Source organism: Mastomys coucha, unplaced genomic scaffold (genome assembly GCF_008632895.1).
Source record: "Mastomys coucha isolate ucsf_1 unplaced genomic scaffold, UCSF_Mcou_1 pScaffold15, whole genome shotgun sequence".
In the NCBI taxonomy this organism is placed as follows: domain Eukaryota; kingdom Metazoa; phylum Chordata; class Mammalia; order Rodentia; family Muridae; genus Mastomys; species Mastomys coucha.
Genome location: NW_022196897.1, coordinates 107200215 through 107220385, shown reverse-complemented (window position 1 = coordinate 107220385; position 20171 = coordinate 107200215). Strand labels below are relative to the sequence as shown.

The 20171-nt window shown below is 37.7% G+C and overlaps 1 protein-coding gene across 2 annotated transcripts in view; it reads right to left on the bottom strand.

The window, feature by feature from the left end:
* Casc4 (cancer susceptibility 4) overlaps positions 1-20171 on the bottom strand; it is an 89124-nt gene that overhangs the window by 22549 nt on the left and 46404 nt on the right. For both annotated transcript variants that reach the window (XM_031371684.1, XM_031371685.1), the window contains exons 2-7: positions 13595-13649; positions 10771-10873; positions 8647-8737; positions 5307-5448; positions 4592-4672; positions 939-1037 (exon numbers count right to left, since the gene is read on the bottom strand). In XM_031371684.1, the coding sequence (XP_031227544.1) occupies positions 939-1037; positions 4592-4672; positions 5307-5448; positions 8647-8737; positions 10771-10873; positions 13595-13649 (571 nt within the window). The remainder of the gene's footprint in view (positions 1-938; positions 1038-4591; positions 4673-5306; positions 5449-8646; positions 8738-10770; positions 10874-13594; positions 13650-20171) is intronic.

The following is a 20171-nucleotide window of genomic DNA, read 5'->3' as shown; positions in this document are numbered from 1 at the left end:
TACATGTAGCCCTGGCTATCCTAAAATTGTCTATAGGCCATGCTGGCCTTGAACTCAGAGATCCACCTGCCTCTGCCTCCTGAGTGCTAAGATTAAAGGCCTGTGATGCCACTGCCACCACCACCTGGCTAAGAATTTAACTCCCTACCTTTCTTTGTAGTCAAGTACCAAATCCAGGGTCTTAATACTTGGCTAAGCAACACCCCACTGAATTAAATCTCCAATCTAAGAATGTAATTCTTTAACAGAACAACTGCATATGACCTGCTTAAGAAAAGCAAACAATCATGGCCATCTGACACTGGGAGGTTGCAGAGCTGGCTTGTTACTAAGCTTTACTTTATCACATACCACTTCATCTGTAGCGCAGTACCTCCACCACTGACTACAAGCTTTTCTAACTTATGTCTGTAGTTTTCTACACAGGAGAAATGACACATTTCTTCTTCCAAACTCTAAACAGCTGCTAGAGATATCTAAGATCTATCAGGGTTTTAACACTTTTAATATCTATGTCATCTTCATCTATACAATGAGTCATAGCTGCAATTTTCTAATTCTTTTTCATCACTGTGTCTTTTATCTCATCAATATCTTGACTTTATTTTTTTTCCAGTTGAGAAGAGAAATTAATAGTTTTATACAAGCTAGAGAACTACTCTATTACTGAGCTACATCCCGAGCCCTCTAGACTCTAAATAGCTAATAGGTTTTTGTTTTTGTTTTTGTTTTTGCTAATAGTTTTGAAATCAGACAGTTCCTCAGCCAGCAATCTCCACATCTTTTGTCTGTGCATGTGTTATGCGCCAATCATTTAAAAAAATATATTAATTTCCAGAACAAATGCTATTTCACCAGGCTGCTAAGTGGCATGTTCTACTTACTCTATAGTAACAATAAGTTGGTTCTCAAATGGAATGCTAAGTGAGACTTTATACCTGGAGCCATGTTTGGTGAGAGAGGCTGTCCAGTTGGAAGATGGGAGATTGTCTGATGACTTTCATGTTGAGAAGCTAACACAGGGGGCTTCTTTAAAGCTATAAGAAAAAATAGATCCACATTATTCTCATTAAAAATACTGTGATTTTTAAAAAACAAACACTATGAATCAATTTACACTGCAGAAATTCTATCTATGTGCATACTAATTTTGTAATCCTTATCCTTGGCATATTAAAAATTCTTGTATAATTATTAAATTATACACTATACTATCTATTCTGTCTTGCTGGCTATCATATTCAAACAGTTCCTGGAACAAAACAGGCCCTTAAGCAAAGAGTTTATGAATAAACAAACAAGTTGATCTCTTCAAATATAATGACTTACAACCATGATATCTTTTCATATAAATAATTACAAGCAAAAATTAGTACTTGCTGATTAGGTAAAACATTAAGAACAGAGTACTTTCAGTTGTTCAACATTTTTTATGACATTTGTATTTACTTATTTTGTGTGGATGAGTGTGTTGAGAGCAGGGGAGCCAGGATACCACATGGTGGGCGAGCCATGGGGATTTAACTAAGACCATCAGGTTTGACAGCAGGTGCTTTTACCCACTGATTCCATTGCTGAATCCTCAATTTAAAATAACAAACAAAACATAACTATTGTGACAATTCTGGAATTGTAGTTTCTTTAAAAAACAGAGAAATATTGTAAGAATATGTTTTTGTTTTAACCCCAGGTGTAGGGATATGGGGCTGCTTCAGACTGTCCGCAGCAGCTGACTATGATTTGCTTCATGCGCTAGCAGAGGCATAGTTTTGCCAGCTGCAGATAGTTCCTGTGATTGTGTGATGTCTGGAACTCTAGGAACTTTTCAGAGGGTTTATAAATGCTGGAGCCCTGACAGGTGTGGGTGGTGGGTGTGCAGGAGGGTTGACTGCAGTTTGTTAGTAGTCGTTCTCAAAGAAGAGACAAAAGGAAAGAAAAAGATTCAGCGATCTCTCTTTCTCCTCTCTATCCTTTCTCTTCTATCTAGTGACAGGGAGTGAAACTAGGGGAATAAAGGGAAAAAGAAGAATCCACAAATTAGCAAAGACTAGCTACATATGAGTTTTATTTAGTAGCTTGTGTGGGCTTAAAATTCAGTATTCAATCCAAGCTGGCCTCAAACATGGCTATAACTACTGTCATGCTGAGATTACAGGCGTGAACCACCATGTTTGGCTCTAGAATTTTTACTTTCTATGTCTGGACAAGGGCCTTTAATTCTGACATTTGAAGATATAGATGAAACTGAGTATGTCACTTGGTTTGTTTTTGAAACAGGACTTCTCTGTAGCTCTGGCTATCCTGGAACTTGCTTTGTAGATCAAGCTCGACTCAAACTCCAAAGTTCTGCCTGCCTCTGCCTCCTGAGTGCTGGGATTAAAGGCATGTGCCACCACGCCTGGCTTGAATAAGTCACTTCTTACTTGGGCCATCAAATACATTCCAATCATATATAATCTCTCTTCCCTTCTTCTACAGCATAGGAGGCTAAGATGAACATGTGGAATCCTGTAGAAGCCACTGTTCAGATGTTCACAAAGAGCATCAAGCTTTAAGATAAAAATAGAAACCTTTGTCACATTAGGATGCTATAACTGGAAGATGTCTAGTACAGATTACTTCCTAGTCTATCCTAACTAGCACATATTACTTGGGTCATTTTACAGTTTACTTAAATGATTTTACGTTACTTATTACATAGTGTCTAAACTTAAGTATACAAGAAATCTGACATTTACTCTGAGAAAAACATCACCTAAGCACACAGAGCTGTTCTCTGCAGATTTTGTCACCTTAACACCTTGTTTCCACTGCCATCTCCAATGACCAACACACACAGGTCTGCACACAAAGCCTTTAGTGAATAGCACTTCACTAGAATCAACAGCCTCAATGTGACTTGCTAGTGGGCAGTTTCAGCTTACTTCTGACTATAAGTCTATATAAATCTATCTATATATAAATCTCTCTCTATATATAAATCTATATAAATCTTTATAAATCTATAAAGGTCAGTGCTGTCCTTAGCATGAGTCATGAGATGGAGGAGAGTGCTTCTTGGCCTTTGCAGAAGACAGAGTATCTCCATTACTAAATAATAATCACTCATGTTAAGATTTATATTATAGGCTGGGCAGTGGTGGCGAACGCCTTTAATCCTAGCACTTGGGAGGCAGAGGCAGGCGGATTCCTGAGTTCCTGGTCTACAGAGTGAGTTCCAGGACAGCCAGGGCTACACGGAGAAACCCTGTCTTGAAAAACAAACCAAAAAAAAATATTATATTAATTATATAATATATAATTATATTTTTAAGTTATAATTTAAAAATTATAATGTCTCTTGCTGAAGAACAAGGTGACTTTAAAAATAAATTTGGCTTAGATCAGTGTTTCTCAATCTGTGGGTTGTGACCCCTGTGAGGGCTGAATGACCATTTCAAAGGGGTCACCTAAGACCATCAGGAAACACAGATACTTATAATTCATAACTAACAAAATTAAAGTTATGAAGTAGCAAAAAAATTTTACAGTTCGGGGGCGGGGGGTCACCATAACACGAGGAACCTTATTAGAGTCCCAACACTAGGAAGGTCAAGAACCTGTGGTTTAGATAGACAGGTAAAACAAGGCTGAATTAAACAAACAAACCTTTATAAGATTCCCAGAGAAAGTTAGAAATAATATAACAACAGAGGAGCAAGGTATGTTCATAGAGCGCTTCTCTCTCCCTCTCTCTCTCCCTCCTCCCCCATCTCTCTCTCTCTCTTGCTCTCTCTCTCTCTCTCTTCCTCTCTCTCTCTCTCTCTCTCTCTCTCTCTCTCTCTCTCTCTCTCTCTCTCTCTTTTGCTCTCAACTGACTGTATACTTAAAAGCTTCATAAAAACTTCTTTAAAAAAGAAATTCTGGTGGCCTGGAGAGATGGCTCAGCAGTTAAGAGCACTGACTGCTTTTCAGAGGTATTGAATTCAATTCCAAGCAACCACGTGGTAGCTCACAACCATCTATAACAAGGGCTGATGCTCTCTTTGGGCATGCAGATATACACGCAGATAGAGCACTCATATACATTAAATACAAATAAATCTTTAAAAAAGAAAAAAGGGAAATTCTGGCAAATGGCCAGAGAAATGGTCCAATGGGTTAAGGCACTGGCCACAAAGCCTAACAACCTGAGTTTGATTCATCTCCCACAAGTTGTCCTCTGACCTTCACACATATGCCATGGCATGCACTTAATCTCCATAACACACACACACACACACACACACACACACACACAAATAAATGTAGTAAAAGGCTTGTTTTAAATTCTGCCAACTAATGAGCAGACATATACCAACCACACATATATCTGTAGGTTTTCTAGATTCTACCAAAACAAAATCAAACCAAAAGAAAACTATTACAGAACAGAGTATGGTAGTGCATGCCTGTAACTCCCGTCACTCAGGAAGCTGAGGCAGGAAAAGTCAAAGGCCAGCCTGGGCTACATAGTTGAAGTCCCTCTCAAAACAACAACATCAAAGAGAATGTGGCCACATAAAAACAATGTAATTAACTTTAGTTCAATTCTCCAGAAAGTGTCACTTACCAGCAGGAAGCTCATCAACTTTTGCTAGATCATTCTCTTCTACTCCAGGCATCCCTGCATCACCAACTCGTTTGACTTGTTCTGCTCAAGGAACAAAATAAGGTACAACTGTGTTTATGCGTATATAAATCAAAAATGATTTGAAGGAAAGTAAAAATCAGTTTCTAATGTCACAGATTATAAGTGAACATCTTGTTGGAAACTTAGTTTTATTTTTTTCCCCCTTTAATATTTTAAAAAACGTACTTTCTTCAGTGTGTATGTACATGCATGTGTGCATGATGTGGCAGTCAAGAGGGTCAGCTCTTTCCTTCCACTGCTGAGGTAGGGTCTCTACAGGTTGTGTGTGCTATGCTTCACAGACAAGGCTAGCTGGCCTCATCACTTCCAGAAAACTATGTTTCCACATCCTACCTCACTGTAGTTCTGGGGCTACCAGATGTGTGCCACTACATTAACTTTGGAATGTAGATGTGAGGAACTGAACTCTGCTTGTCATAGGTGCACAGCAGGTGCCTTTACTGCCTGAGCTTACTTTCGGGCCCTGATTTAGTTTTAACTAAAATATTTTTTTCTCTTTTTTATCACAGGACCAAAATTTTAAACAATACAGACATTAAATCATCTGAGAACTACTATCAAACAAATTTTTAATGATTTGAATATATTTCAAAATAGGAAGAAATGGTCAATCCTATAGCAACACAAAACTTACCTTTCCCGTGTGGAAGATGATTGCTTGAGGGATCCTCATTCTTATTTGCATCATTTTCAGGCACATTTGGAATATTTTTAGGTGCTACATGATCATTTCTACCCACTTCTTTCCCATTATTTGATTGAATCTTATGGTTCTCCTGTTGTTGGATAAAGATTTGTTAACACTAAGTATTTTTCAGTTTTGAATCACTAAGCCACTGATAATTAATGTGTGTGTGTGTGTGTGTGTGTGTGTGCGCGTGTGTGTGTGTTCATTTGCGCAGGCAAGTGCAGTTATCTACAAGTTTCTTTCCTTCTACTATGTGGAGAGTAGGGATCGAGCTTAGGTCATCATGCTTATTGACAAGTACCGTACCTACTGAACCATATAAGGGCTACAAAATACATTTAAAAAAAAAAAAAAGAAAGAAAACAAAATAAACAAGTTAACAAAGATGTTTTCCTTTTAATGTTACCTTTGTGCAAAAGGATAGTTTTTAACAGTCTACTCTCCCACCTACCTCTTCTTTTAAGAAACAAGGTCATAGTTTTTATGCTGCCTAGAACTTCCTAGATAAAACAGACCAGGTTAACCTCAAATGCATGGTGATTTTCTTGCCTCTGCCTCTCAAGTGCTGGGATTAAAGGAACAAGCATCTTAAACATAAAGCAACTTTCTTAAAATGTTTTTGTAATTTAGTGAGGGGGCTCCTTGTTTTTAAGGAAAGTTTTGTTTGTTTGTTTTTACGATTTACTTATTATTATATCTAAGTACACTGTAGCTGTCTTCAGATGCACCAGAAGAGGGCATCAGTTCTCATTTTGGATGGTTGTCAGCCACCATGTGGTTGCTGGGATTTGAACTTAGGACCTTTGGAAAAGCAGTCAGTACTCTTAACTGCTGAGCCATCTCTCCAGCCCAGGAATGTTTTTATTATGAAAAAAAAATCTATCTATCTATCTATCTATCTATCTATCTATCTATCTATCTATCTATCTATCTATTTTGGTTTTCAAGACACGGTCTCTCTGTGTAGCACTGACTATCCTGGAACTCTGTAAATCAGACTGGCATTGAACTCAGAGATCTGCCTGCCTCTGCCTCTTCCTCCTGAGTGCTGGGATTAAAAGCTTGTACCACCACTGCCCAGCATGAAATAATTATAGATTTGGAGAAAATTAGCTGTTGTGTACCCTGGTTCTCCTAATGTTAGAACTGATACTACTATGATAACTTGTAAAACAAAGACAACATTGTTACCGGACTGGAGAGCTGGCTCAGATGGAGGATGGCTTTCCTACCATCCATAAAGGCCTGAGCTGGCTCCCCTGAAGCACATAAGCCGGGCAGGGTGCCATACATCTCTAATAAGAGCACCCAGGAGACAAAGGCAGAAAAACCCAAAGTCTAAGACCACCTTTGGCTACATAGGAAATTTAAGTCCAGTCTGAGCTACACAAGACCCTGTCACAAAAGGAAAAGGAAATAAATCTAATCATTAACTAAACTTTCAGACTTCATGTAGATCTTTTAAACCAGTTTTTCAACTATATCTTTTTTCTGTTCCAATATTTAACTCAGTATATACTATAAGAAGTTTTGGTCTTCAAGTCTTATTCTCTGATCTGTATAGTCTTTCTGTCTTTGTATCACAAAAACAATACAAAATGTTATTTATGGACACTAGCCTATGAATTTTTAGTAATATCCCCATGTCATAATATCATATTCTTTTAAGTTTTCAGCCATAAGTTGTTTTGTCAGCTATTTTTTGTTAAAACCATGAAAAATAATAAAGGCTCTCAGTGGCTGACATGGCAGTACAGCCAGCCTCTCTTTCCTTTCCCACGACACCGCACTCCTCTGAACTTGTGTATCTTCCTACTGCCTCTAGCTGCACTCAGTACACCCACCCACACGGACTGATCACTCAAGCCTTTCACTAGTCTACTCTCACACTAGACAGATAAACTGTAACTGTTTCAATCTGTAGACTGAAAACCAGAGAGATACAACACCCTCAATATCCTGCTGCAAAGCTTAGGAAAATCTAAGAACAAAAACCTGACAGCCTTGATTTCTAGTCCTTAGAATGTTACCAAAGAAATACTTCCCCCCAGCCCCCAGACAGAGTTTCTCTGTGTAGCCCTGGCTGTCCAGAAACTCACTCTGTAGACCAGACTGGCCTCGAACTCAGAAATTTGCCTGCCTCTGCCTCCCAAGTGCTGGGATTAAAGGCATGTGCCACCACTGCCTGGTTTTGTGTGCCAACTTGACACAGGCTGGAGTTATCACAGAGAAAGGAGCTTCAGTTGGGGAAATGTCTCCATGAGATCCAGCTGTGGGACATTTTCTCAATTAGTAATCAAGATGGGAGGGCCCCTTGTGGGTGGTGCCATCCCTGGGCTGGAAGTCTTGGGTTCTATAAGAAAGCAAGCTAAGCAAGCCAGGGGAAGCAAGCCAGTAAGGAACATTCCTCAATGGCGTCTGCATCACCTCCTGCTTCCTGACTTGCTTGAGTTCCAGTCCTGACTTCCTTTGGTGATGAACAGCAACATGGAAGTGTAAGCTGAATAAACCCTTTCCTCCCCAACTTGCTTCTTGGTCATGATGTTTGTGCAGGAACAGAAACCCTGACTAAGACAAATACCTAGTCATGTTATTTCTGTTTTAAGACAGGGCATCAGACTACTAGAGTCTAATAAGAAAAAGCTTGACAATTCTGTTCTGTTTTCTCAAAAGAATAAAAAAAAATGAAGCCGGGTGTGGATGTTATCCACCTGTAACACCAGCACTTGAAAAGCCCAGGCAAGGGGATTGGGAATTCAGGGCCAATTTGAGCTATACACTAAAAGAAAGGGATACAGAAGAGGAGGGAGAAGGAGGAAAGAAAGGCTTTTCACTAAAAAGCCATCCACCTTAGAATCAGACATTGACAGCAATAACAACCATAATAATAATTTGCCTAGCCTATGCAAAGCCCTAGGTTTGATTCCTAACCATAAGAAAAAGCAAGTAATTTTTTTTGTTGTTGTTTTTTCAAGGCAGTGTTTCTCTGTATAGCCCTGGCTGTCCTGGAACTCACTCTGTAGACCAGGCTGGCCTAGAACTCAGAAATTCTCCTGCCTCTGCCTCCCAAGTGCTGGGATTAAAGGCGTGTGCCACCACTGCCCAGCAAAAGCAAGTAATTGATATATTTTTACATACATCCATTTTACTCAGCAAATAAATACACATCCTCTTTTAAATCAGGCAGACTAGAATTCTTAATATGTTATGACAAAAACCACCTACTTCTAAATTAAATGAATTATAACCAAAGCATACATTATTTAAATATTTATTTTTAATTTACCTTTTGTTCCTGTAAAAACTGATCTGCTAATTTTTTAATATTTTCTTCATGTTGTGCTCTTAACTCCTTGATCTGTTGTCCACACTGAAAACTAAATTAAAAAGTCATTCTTTAGACTATATTGGACTGAGTGCTCCAAGTCTGTCCCGAAGCCACACACATATTCAGAAAGACAAGACATCATTCAGTAGAGAAACTGTGAGTGAAATGTAGTCAAAATCATAAATACTTGAATTGTTATACCAGGAGAGTGGGGGTTGGGGGAGAATACTGCTAAAGTTAACTGAAAAAACAGAAAGCAGGCAGATGCAAGCAAGCCTTCCTCAAGTGTTTTACGAATTATACCTATAAAGAGACAATCACCAAAGCCAATTTCAATCACAGCAGAGAAAAATATTGTATAAAAGAAAAAAAACCTCTCGGTTCTCATCAAACAGATGAGAAATGCTAGAAGTAGGAGCCAATAAAGAATGACAGCTATTCATGTCTTCAACAGTACTTTAAATACCACAATACAAGTCTATACCATGGAATAAAGGGAAAGGAAGACATAGCATAGTGCCCGGAAAAAAGTCAAAACAGGTAAAAATGGGGACTTTCTGCTGGACAAGTAGTCAAAGAATACTAATAGACATTCTTGAACTAAGAAACAAGAACTTAATACACACATGGTAATGTCACTTTATTATTGCAATTAAACTTAATGAATACACAGATACATGATAATGTTCATTGTTATCATAAATTAAACTTAATGAATACATAGACACATCGTAATGTTCACATTATTATCACAAATTAAACTTCCTATCTTGAGATCATTGTACTATCTTATACTTGTATCTGGAGACCAAATTAATTCAAACTATAAACAATGTTGGTAGGGCTATGAGGAAACATCCCCATTATAAGTGAACACAATTATTTAGAAAGCAATCTTTCATTCACATTATACAAGCAGATAACTGATAAAACATTTTCAGTAAATATGTTTGTGAATATATATTAGTGAAATATTAAGAGGAAAAAATCTCAAAAAATTACATAAAAATAAAAATGAAACCATTGACAATTGTTTATTTTACTTTAGCATTATTATTATGACATAGCTGTGTATATGTATGATGTGTGTATTTATGTACCTACTTGTAGACATGTGAGTGGCACAGTGTACCATGGCATACGTGTAGATGTTAGATGATAACTACGGGGAGTTAGGTCTCTTGTTTTCCATGGCAGGATCTAGAGGCCACATTCAGATAATCAGACTTGCACAGAAAGTGCCTTTTACTCACCAAGCCATCTTGTTGGTCCAAATAATACTGAGAAAAGGAAAATTTCTACAGTGGTCCCACAAGTTGGTAGAATCTAAGTTTTTAAAAAATTGATATGCTAGAAAAAAACACTGAATACTGGCAGGTTAAAAATACTCGTACAGTAAGTAGTTACATATAGATAATTAAGAAACAGAAAAACTGTTGAGCCTAACTTCTGGAGTACAAACCTAAAAATACTCAATCCTTTACCATAAACCTCATTAAACCTATATGGCCCTAAGAAGTTCCCACCCACCTCATCCTATGTAGAAATAGGAGTGAAGGGACAGATCAAGAACAGGAGCACACATGCTGAGGACATGCCCCAGAGTTGAGTCCCTCAGAAAGGAAGTCTTGTTTTAATCCTTACTATATCCCATTCAACAAAACCTGCTGTCATAGATTTTTCTGTTTGACAATCCAGATCACCTAAGAGATGTTTTCATAGTATTTAACATATTAAAATAAAAGATTGGGCTGGTGAGATGGCTCAGTGGGGAAGAGTACTGACTGCTCTTCAGAAGGTCATGAGTTCAAATCCCAGCAACCATATGATGGCTCACAACCACCCGTAATGAGATCTGATGCCCTCTTCTGGTGTGTCTGAAGACAGCAACAGTGTATTTATATATAATAAATAAATAAATCTTAAAATAAAAGATTATAAATTTACAAGAACCTTTGAAAGATAAAATAAGATGAAGAAAATGAAAGAGAAAGAGTAGAGGGCAGATAGGAAGAATTGCATTAGGTACAAAACTGGACAAACCCTTGAGACCCACAGGGGCTGCTGTGTGTAGCATCTTACCTCTCATATTCTAACCGCTTTACAAGGTATGTGTTATTTTTCCTGTAGTCTTGGAGCTGATCTTCCTGTCGTAGAAACTCCTGACGAAGCTCAGCCAGTTGCTCTAGCCAGACAAAGGAAGGAGCCAAAGAAGAATAAAATTTATTTACTGCAATACTTTCTATTGAAAATCTATAGAATGGTCTTCTTTTTTTATTTTCGAGACAGGGTTTCTCTGTATAGCCCTGGCTGTCCTGGACCTCACTCTGTAGACCAGGCTGGCCTTGAACTCAGAAATCCACCTGCCTCTGCCTCCTGTGTGCTGGGATTAAAGGTGTGTGCCACCACTGCCCGGCTTAGAATGGTCTTTTAATTATGTACATTTTCAATTTTTGTACTCAGATTCTCAAGAAGCTAGATAACATGTATAATCAGAGGTCAACCTTGGGTGTAGAAGTCCTCCACCTTGGTTGTTTTTGTTATTTTTGTGTGCCTGAGTGTTTATCTGTGCCCCACATGTGGAGGAACCCCTAGAGGTAAGAAGAGGTGTTAGGTCTCCTACATCAGGAGTTACATATGGCTATAAGCCATCATTGTGTCCTAGAACCAAACCTGGATCCTTTGCAAGAGCACTAAGTACTCTTACTTGACATACCATCTCTCCAGCCTCCCCTCACTTAGATCTGGGCTCACTGAGCAGGCTAAGCTGGCTGATCAACAAGCTCCATGGCTTATTGATGCCTTTTTTATTGTTCACACTATGGCTCAGGTAAGGATAATTAAGATGACTCCAGTTCTCAAAATCAAACTTGTTCTGCCAAGTCTAGGACCCAAGATTCATACAAACTGTAAAAACATGCTTTTACTGCATATCTATCAAAATACCTCCCATTTGGCTCTACAACAGCTTTAGCTGCTGTTTAACTTTCTCAAGTTCTAAAAATATCTATACTGCTTCATCATTGAGTACCAGAAATTTCAAATATCATGTATTTTCCAACTTTGCCATTTTTTTTTTTTTGTTTGGTTTTTCAAGACAGGGTTTCTCTGTGTAGCCCTGGCTGTCCTGGAACTCACTCTGTAGACCAGGCTGGCCTCAAACTCAGAAATCCACCTGCCTCTGCCTCCCAAGTGCTGGGATTAAAGGTGTGTGCTAGCACTGCCCGGCTTGCCATATTTTTAAACATTATTTCTTGGCTTCAACTTTGAAGTCTGTATTTACTTCTCCTTTAGTAACCATGTTCTGCTGTTATATACAGAACACTTGAGTATTTAGTCTAGGGTTTGAACATAAGTTCTTAGATGCATTTTGCATTGCATTGCAACAGTATAGCGGTCCCATTTTTCTTTTCTTTCTCTCCCCCGAGCCCCTGCATCTTTTTTTTTGACACAGGGTTCTCTCCATGTAACTCTGCAGGCGTGGAACTCACAGAGATCTACCCGCTTTTCTGCCCTGAGTGCTGGACTGTAAAGCTTGCACCAAGATGCCTGGTTACACTGCATCTTCTTTTTTCTTTCTTGTTTTGTTTTTTTGAGGTAGGATTTCTCTGTGTAGTCCTAGCTGTCCTAGAACTGGCTCTGTAGACTAAAGGTATGGGCCACCACTGTGCCCAACTACATTGTATTTTCTTAATATGAGCTCAAAAATAATGTTCAATGAAGCTGCTACTATAAGAGTCACTGTAAGTCTAAAGATAGCCTTGGCTACACAGGAAGACCTTAACTAAAAATCCTATGGAATAGTGACACCCACATTCAGGGTAAGTTTTAGCTCCTCCATTACAATTTCTCTGGAAACACCCTTACAGACATGGCCAGAGTTGTTTCTCTCAGGTGATTATAAGTCCAGGCAAGATGACAATGAAGATTAAGCCATCACATGCCCCAATGCAGAAAGGCAAGCTGACAGAGGAAGTGATGTAATCTAAGCGAAGAGCTTGCTCTCTTTGCCTATTCTTTTCTATAAAAGCTGTAACTATTCTATCACTTCATCTAAAATGACATGGAAGGTAGTCCTGAATGATATAAGAGCAGGCTGAGTAAGCCACGGAAAGCAAGCAAACTGATGTTCTCTTCATCATTTCTTGCTCTGATGTCCCTGGATAACAGACTATAATCTACAACAGGAAATAAACCCTCTCCTCCTCAGGTTGCTTTTGGTCATTTTTTTTTTAATCACAGAAATAGATCTGATATATGATACATATTGTATCTGCCATCTGATATGATATATGATACATACTAATGTATTTTTAAAGTTAGAGCTTTAAATTTATTTATTACTTATTTCTCTACATTCCAGGTTTCTTTCTATCTCAAGAGAACTTCACCAAAGCATCCTCAAATCTGAATGGGCAATGTTAGCAGATTAAACACAATTCAGAATACAAACCCCATCTTTTTCCCCCTAGAAATGTAATAGCCACATAAACTACAGTTCAATTTTCTTTGAGAATTTTTTTATGTGTTTATGTGCTTGTACACATGCATACATATGCATTTGGAGTCCAGAGATCTACTGGCTTCTGCCTTCTGAATGCTGTGATTAAAGGCATGTGCGGCTACCACCTGGCTCATCCATCTACTACTGAATCCTTTAAGAGTTCAGACATGTAGTAGTCTTTACCTTTACTCTATAATTAAAAGTCTCTTGGAGGCTGGAGAGATGGCTCAGAGGTTAAGAGCACCAACTGTTCTTCCAGAGGTCCTGAGTTCAATTCCCAGCAACACATGGTGACTCATAAACATCTATAATGAGATCTGGTGTCCTTTTCTGGCCTGCAAGCCTATGTGCAGGCAGAACACTGCATACACAATAAATAAATCTAAAAGAAAATTTTCTTACCCTTTAAATGATGTATGTCTGCCATCTGATATGATATGTTGTTTTGTAGCTTAACCTAAAAAAGAAATTGTTTTCATTTTAATAACATACATACATGTTTTCCCCATAGCACAATGTCTTGTAGCTCACACTACTCTTGGACTCCTGTGTTACTTCTGTTGCTGCTGTTTGTTTGGTTTGTGTTTTTCTTTTTGAGACAAGGTCTTTTTACATAGCCCTGGTGAGTCTGAACTGCTATGTAGAGCAGGCTGGCCTTAAACTCATAGATATCTGCCTGCTTCTGCTTCCACTGCTGGAACTAAAGGTGTCTGTCTGCCACTACTACCCAGCTCTCCTCTGAAAAGTCAAGGATGACCTTGAACCCCTGATTTTTATGCTTCCACCTCTAGTGCTTACCTGTGTGTACCATTTTACCCAATGTCATACCTCATTTCGTTCATACATCAAGAATACGTCATTTCATTCATATTTACTCATACTCACTTTGAACATCATCATAAATGAAACAACTCTATTTATACATCAAAAAGAAGTAAGAGGTAAATTCTGATTCTATAAAGTTTATTTTTAAATTGCACAAGAATGTTTACCTAATACACAGTATAACAATTTTCAATGTTTTAAAGTTTGAATTGAACATCATTTATTGACTTCCCTACCCCAAATCTTACAGAAGACCTCTCACTAATTCAATATTAGAATAAGATTAGTTCTTTGAAACATTTACTATGAAATCAAAAGTGATTCCTGCTTATCAGGCTTTTCCAGGGCAACACAATGTCTCTATGTTCAGGTATGTGCTCAAGATTCAAGGCCATGGTCACTGTCCCTTAGAAGCCAGTACACACAAATGCTAAGAGCATAGGTGTACAAAACCTGACTGAAGCTAAGGCTTACCACTCAAAGTGAAAGTAAAAACACATACTTGAGCAATATAATATTTGTTATGTTTTAAAATTTTTTCATTTTTTCCCTTTTATACTCTTATTTTTCACGAAATGTTCTTGCTGTAAACAAGCTTTGCCTAACTGTAAAGCTTAAGTAAAATATCACTACAAATGGGTATCCTTACCCAAAAGTAAGCTAGATTCACAATGATCCAAAGCAACCATATGAGGCAAATGATAAATACCAACTCAATTTCTAAATAATATTTTTAAGTTTCTGATTCAAAGTATAGAATATCACATAGATATCTCATGTAACTCTCACATAATTTCTCCCAGTATGTATAACTATTAGTACAACTTCAAAATTAGGGCAATAACATAACAACTATGTATAGTTCTATGTCATTTAATCATGTGTTGGTCTATGAAATCACAATAATAGTCAAGACACAGAAGGTATTCCATCGCCACAAAGACTTCTCTTATACTACACTTTATTTTGTTTTATAATATTTGTGTGTGTGTGTTTGTGTGTATGCACATAAAGTACACAGAGGTCAGAGAACAATTGCAGGAAAAGAATTTTTTCTTCCACAACATGAATCCAGGAAATGAAACTCAGGTCTATCAGGCTTATAGCCATCCTACAGGATCTTACACTATCTTTATAGTCAAGACTCATTTCCTTTCTCCTACCATCTAGTGCCAATATACTGGCAAGAACACCAAACAACAGAGAAAACATAAGAACAGTGTCAAGGAATCAGTAGCCAAGTGGTACCCAAAGTGTATATAATTCCTATGATAATTCAGAGATTTTATGGAAAGGATTCTGTCTGAAATAGGAATTTAAACTTGAAGCAAGTAGAAAAGAGCCCTTCAGAAAGAGAAAATATCCATGAAAATGTATAGAGTCCAGAAGGCCTGAGGTATGTCTAAAGTACACTCTAAAATACTATCTGGTGATACACAAGAAAGAATAGTAGGAAAAGGAGCTCGGGCAGAAAAGGCAAGGACGTTCCTTTCAAATCAAGCAGGGTCTATTCTTTACTCTGAGTCCTGATGGCTTAATTATTAAGGTGAAAGTTCATCCATAAACAAAGAACAGATGTGCAGGACTGTTCCAAGAGCAGGAGCCTAGCAGTCTCACTGAAGTCTTGGGGACTTTGAAGAAGGAAATTTAAATAAGGCTGATGCATAGTTATGAAAAGGGACGAAACTACTACATGCTACTACTACATAGCATAACACAGGTACACTTTGAGAACACTACACAGACAAGTGAGAGAAGACACTCACAAAAAGGCAAAACAATTCCGATCCCACTCATATGAAATGCAGAGAGAAGGACAGTCCCTAGGGACAGAAAGACAATAGCTACCATCTGGGGAGGGGAAGTTGCAAGAAGTCTCTAAGGGTAAACCCAGAGTCTTTCACAAACAAGTCCATGCTCTACAGCTCAACAGTATCCCTAGCCATCAGAGTGACTTCTTAATGTGCACAGGATTTCTTTTTGAGCAATGAACATGTTTTAGAATTAGACAGTGACAACAGCTAAACACTATAAATTTACTTTTAAAAAAGCCAATGGACTATACACTTTAGAAGTTAATTTTATATCAATTACATCTACATTTTTTATATCTCCATTTTATAATTCAAGATCATAAGATAAGGACCATAAGAATACTGAGTGTGCTGTGGACAACACAGAGACAAATACAGACAGAACAATAAACAAACACTATGTGCTTGAGGACCTCATTAGTCAAAAGAGACACTGAAGAAAACAGGCAATTATAGAATGGTAAGACAAATGATATCATGAGTTTTATAGACATATTGTAAGATCCGAGTAAACATGGACATCTCAGAAAAACACCAGGAGGTCAGGAATTTCCTTAATAAGCTCAAGAACTTTAGGAAGGTATCTGAACTCTCTGGAAGGGAAAGGCTAATTAACATTCCTCAGATCACAGGGTAAGAAACTACCTGCTGGTGGGGGCACATTCCAAAGGGTAGACCTTTGCCCACCTTCAGACAAGGGGAAGTCCTTGTCACCTCATTCTCTAAAGACCAATCAGTTTAAAAAGTCACACTGTTCTACCAATCACATTGTGTCTAATGGCTGCTACCCTGAAAATTGTATAAAAGCTCACTGAACAAGCTGTGCGGGTTTGCCTCCTTTCCTGAGGATCTGGCACGGCCTCAGTGCACTGAAATAAAAATCCTCATGTTCTTTGCATCAATCAGACTCCATGTGATTAACTCAGGGGTCTCCAGTAAGCTGAGGCTCGTCAGGGTGTTACAATATAGGCAAACACAGTAGAAACAGCACATAAATCAGGAAAAAACAGGAGGCTTCTGGAGGTGACAGAAATGTCTGGCATGACTCTTATAGAAAGAGTAACCCTCACCCATGGGGAAGTAGGGGAGGTAAAGAGGAAAAAAGACATTTAAGGATGCACCAAAATTTAGAAGTAAAAATCACTCAACACTCTAGGATCTGCAATCAGTCTCAAGGAATGGGAAAATAACGAATTAAGGGACAATAGTAAGGTACATCTCTTTGAAAACAATCAAGGTTGTTAGCACAAGGGTATCACCAAAGGTGATGGGCATTTCCATGGAATCTTTAAAGGACTTTCAAGCAAGATCTTGATATCCAATTTGGAATTTTGAAGTAAATTTTGCTACAGCATGATGGGCAGACCAGAGAGGACAAGATTAGACAAAATGAACTCAGATCATTTTATATGTGAGAAAAAAATGTCTCTCAACTAGGCCTGTTTATATAGGGACAACAGGCTGAGGGCTACTGGTTACACTTTATTGGTTGGAGGAAATTTTCCAAGAAATACTTTATGATAAATATTCCATAAAACTCAACTTCCAATGTCTCTAAATAGTGTTGTAGGAAATGAGCTATAATGCCTGTGTTTATGCTTATGTGATAGCTGTAGCCATAGCGACAGAAATTATATGGCCTCCAAAGCCTCAAGAACTTACTGTTTGGCCTTTTATAAAAAAGGTCCAATTACTCCTAAACTATCAGAATAAGAATAGAAAGGCAGCTCCTTGTGATAGTTAAGTGTTGAAGGTGCTTGCCACCAAGTCTGATTCCCTAGAACCCACAAGGTAGGAGAGAAATGACTCCTGAGGTTGTCTTCTGACATAGGTACAACGACATAAGCATGCTTCTCACCCCCAATAAATAAATGTAAATGGTAGGGGCAGGGAGTGGGAAAACAGGCACACAGACAAGCTGGCCCAGGAAGAGTTTGTGGAGTATTAAGATCTGAGAAGCTAACTGAAAATCACTGGAGCTGGAGTTACAGGCAGTATCAGCAACTCAACATGGGTACTAGGAACTGAACTCAGGTACTATGTTAGAGAACAAGGTGCACTTAACCACTGAGGTCTCTGTTTAGCCCCTAATATTGGTTCTTACTACTACTCATTAATTAGAAATTAATTAGCAATTAATTTGTGTTCATCACATTTCCACACTCACTGTTAAATAGGCAATACTCTAGAAAGTTCTAAAATTACTTAGCTTTTCTTCTAAATATCTTCTAGACAGGATATAGCACAAAACCTCAAAAGTATTATTTACCACTTATCTCACAAAGGGATTCTCATTCTCTAGGTTCTGTGTAGCCTCTCTCCCTCCTTATTTACCAGCTTCTGCAGTGATCTTCTTGTTTTTTTTCTGGCACTGGGAATTAAATCCAGGGCCACAAGTCAGGGAAGTGTTCTCCCACTAAGTTATAGCTATATCTCTGGTCCTACTTTCAGGCCTTTTACTTAAAATAGGCAAGATATTGTTACTTAAAAATATACAAGAAAGATAATGTACATGTTCCCTTTCAAGTTTCTTTGCAGGTGAATGGTGTTGAAGGGTGGCCCGACAGGTAAGAGTCACAAACACAGCCCATCTCTTGCCCAATCACATCTACAATAAGACACTGTGGTGGTTTCAATAAGAATGACCTAAATACTTGAATGTGTAGTCACCAGGGAGTAGAACTGCTTGAAAGAATTAAAGGATTAGAAGGATTAGGAGGTGTAGCCCTATGGGAGGAAGTGTGTCACTGGGAGTGGGCTTTGAGATTTCAACAGACCATGCCAAGCCCAGAGTTTCTCTTTCTACCTACAGATTTTGATGTAGCTCTGTGCTACTGCTCCAGCACCTGCCTGCATGCTCCCATGCTCTTGGACATGATGATGATGAACTAAACCTCTGAAATTGTAAGCAAGTCCCAATTAGATGTTTTGTAACAGTTGCCTCACTCATAGTGTCTCTTCTCAGTAACAGACTAAGATTGTCACCAGTCCAGATTTCAAAAATTTAAAATGGTGGCTGGGAATATTGGCCTTCAGTTATATACTCCTAGCTACTGGACAGACAATAGAAAAACTGCTTGAGCCCAGGAGTTCAAGGCCAATGTGAAAAATATAGTAAGACATTATGTATAATGAAAGAAAGAAAAAAAAAGTCTACAATGTTAGAAACAACTTTCCTGGCCTCAGATTCTACTAGTAATCTCCTTATAAGCAGACCTTAAAAACAGAACTTTTTTGAAAAGTTATCTATATATTTCCCCCCTTTGAGATGAATTGTATTTATTTTATTTTATTTTATTTTAAGTTTTATTGCATTATAATGAAAAAAGTTACATGATTTCAATTTATCTGAATTTGTTAACATTTAAAAACATATTTTAAGTAAATAGAATTAAATCAATTCTTGTTTTCCTTTTGTACTCCAACTCCTCCCAGAGACCCCCCCTTCAATACCTACAATATCTTTGTCATATTCTTTAAAATTTATAAAATATTATAACAGCCAGGCAGTGGTGGCACATGCTTTTAATCGCAGCACTTGGGAGGCAGAGGCAGGCGGATTTCTGAGTTCAAGGCCAGCCTGGTCTACAGAGTGAGTTCCAGGACAGCCAGGGCTAAACCCTGTCTCAAAAAACCAAAAAAAAACAAGATATATATATAACAATAAAAATGAGTATTATAAAAGTTGTTTGATATAAAACAACAATCAATTCAACAGTCTTATGTAGATGCTTGTCTATGACAATACTGAAAATACATACGTTTTTCTCAATATAAATTTTAAATAACTCTAAATGTATTAATCATATATTTCAAAATAATACATCACTACTAATATTTTCTTAAATGAACATAAATATATGAAGTGTTTTTGTTTGTTTGTTTGTTTTGTATTTAGTAGAGCTTAAAATCTTGGCTCTTACTGTGGTAACTTGATACAAGAGTTACAAACATCAAGCAAAGCATTCAGTCTTGCTCTTTGTTGTTCTCTTACAAACCCCCTCCCAATTTAATTGTCTACATTTCTTTTGGGTATAAAAATATTTTTAAAATATGTAAGCTGTTCTGAAAACCATAGTATAGTGTAAACATGAAATAAACAATACTACTAATAGAGAGGCTGAGATAGGAGAAGCAATATCTCAAGACCATTATGTTGTATACAGCAAGACATTGTCCCAAACAAACAAGTTGAAAGTGTATATGGATTATATAATATTGGACCTATTTCTCCAATTACCAAATTAGAGAGACCATTGGATGACACTCAATACATTTCTAATTCCTCATATTTTTGGATTTCAATTGATTAGGATATGTTGGTAATATTAATTTTCATA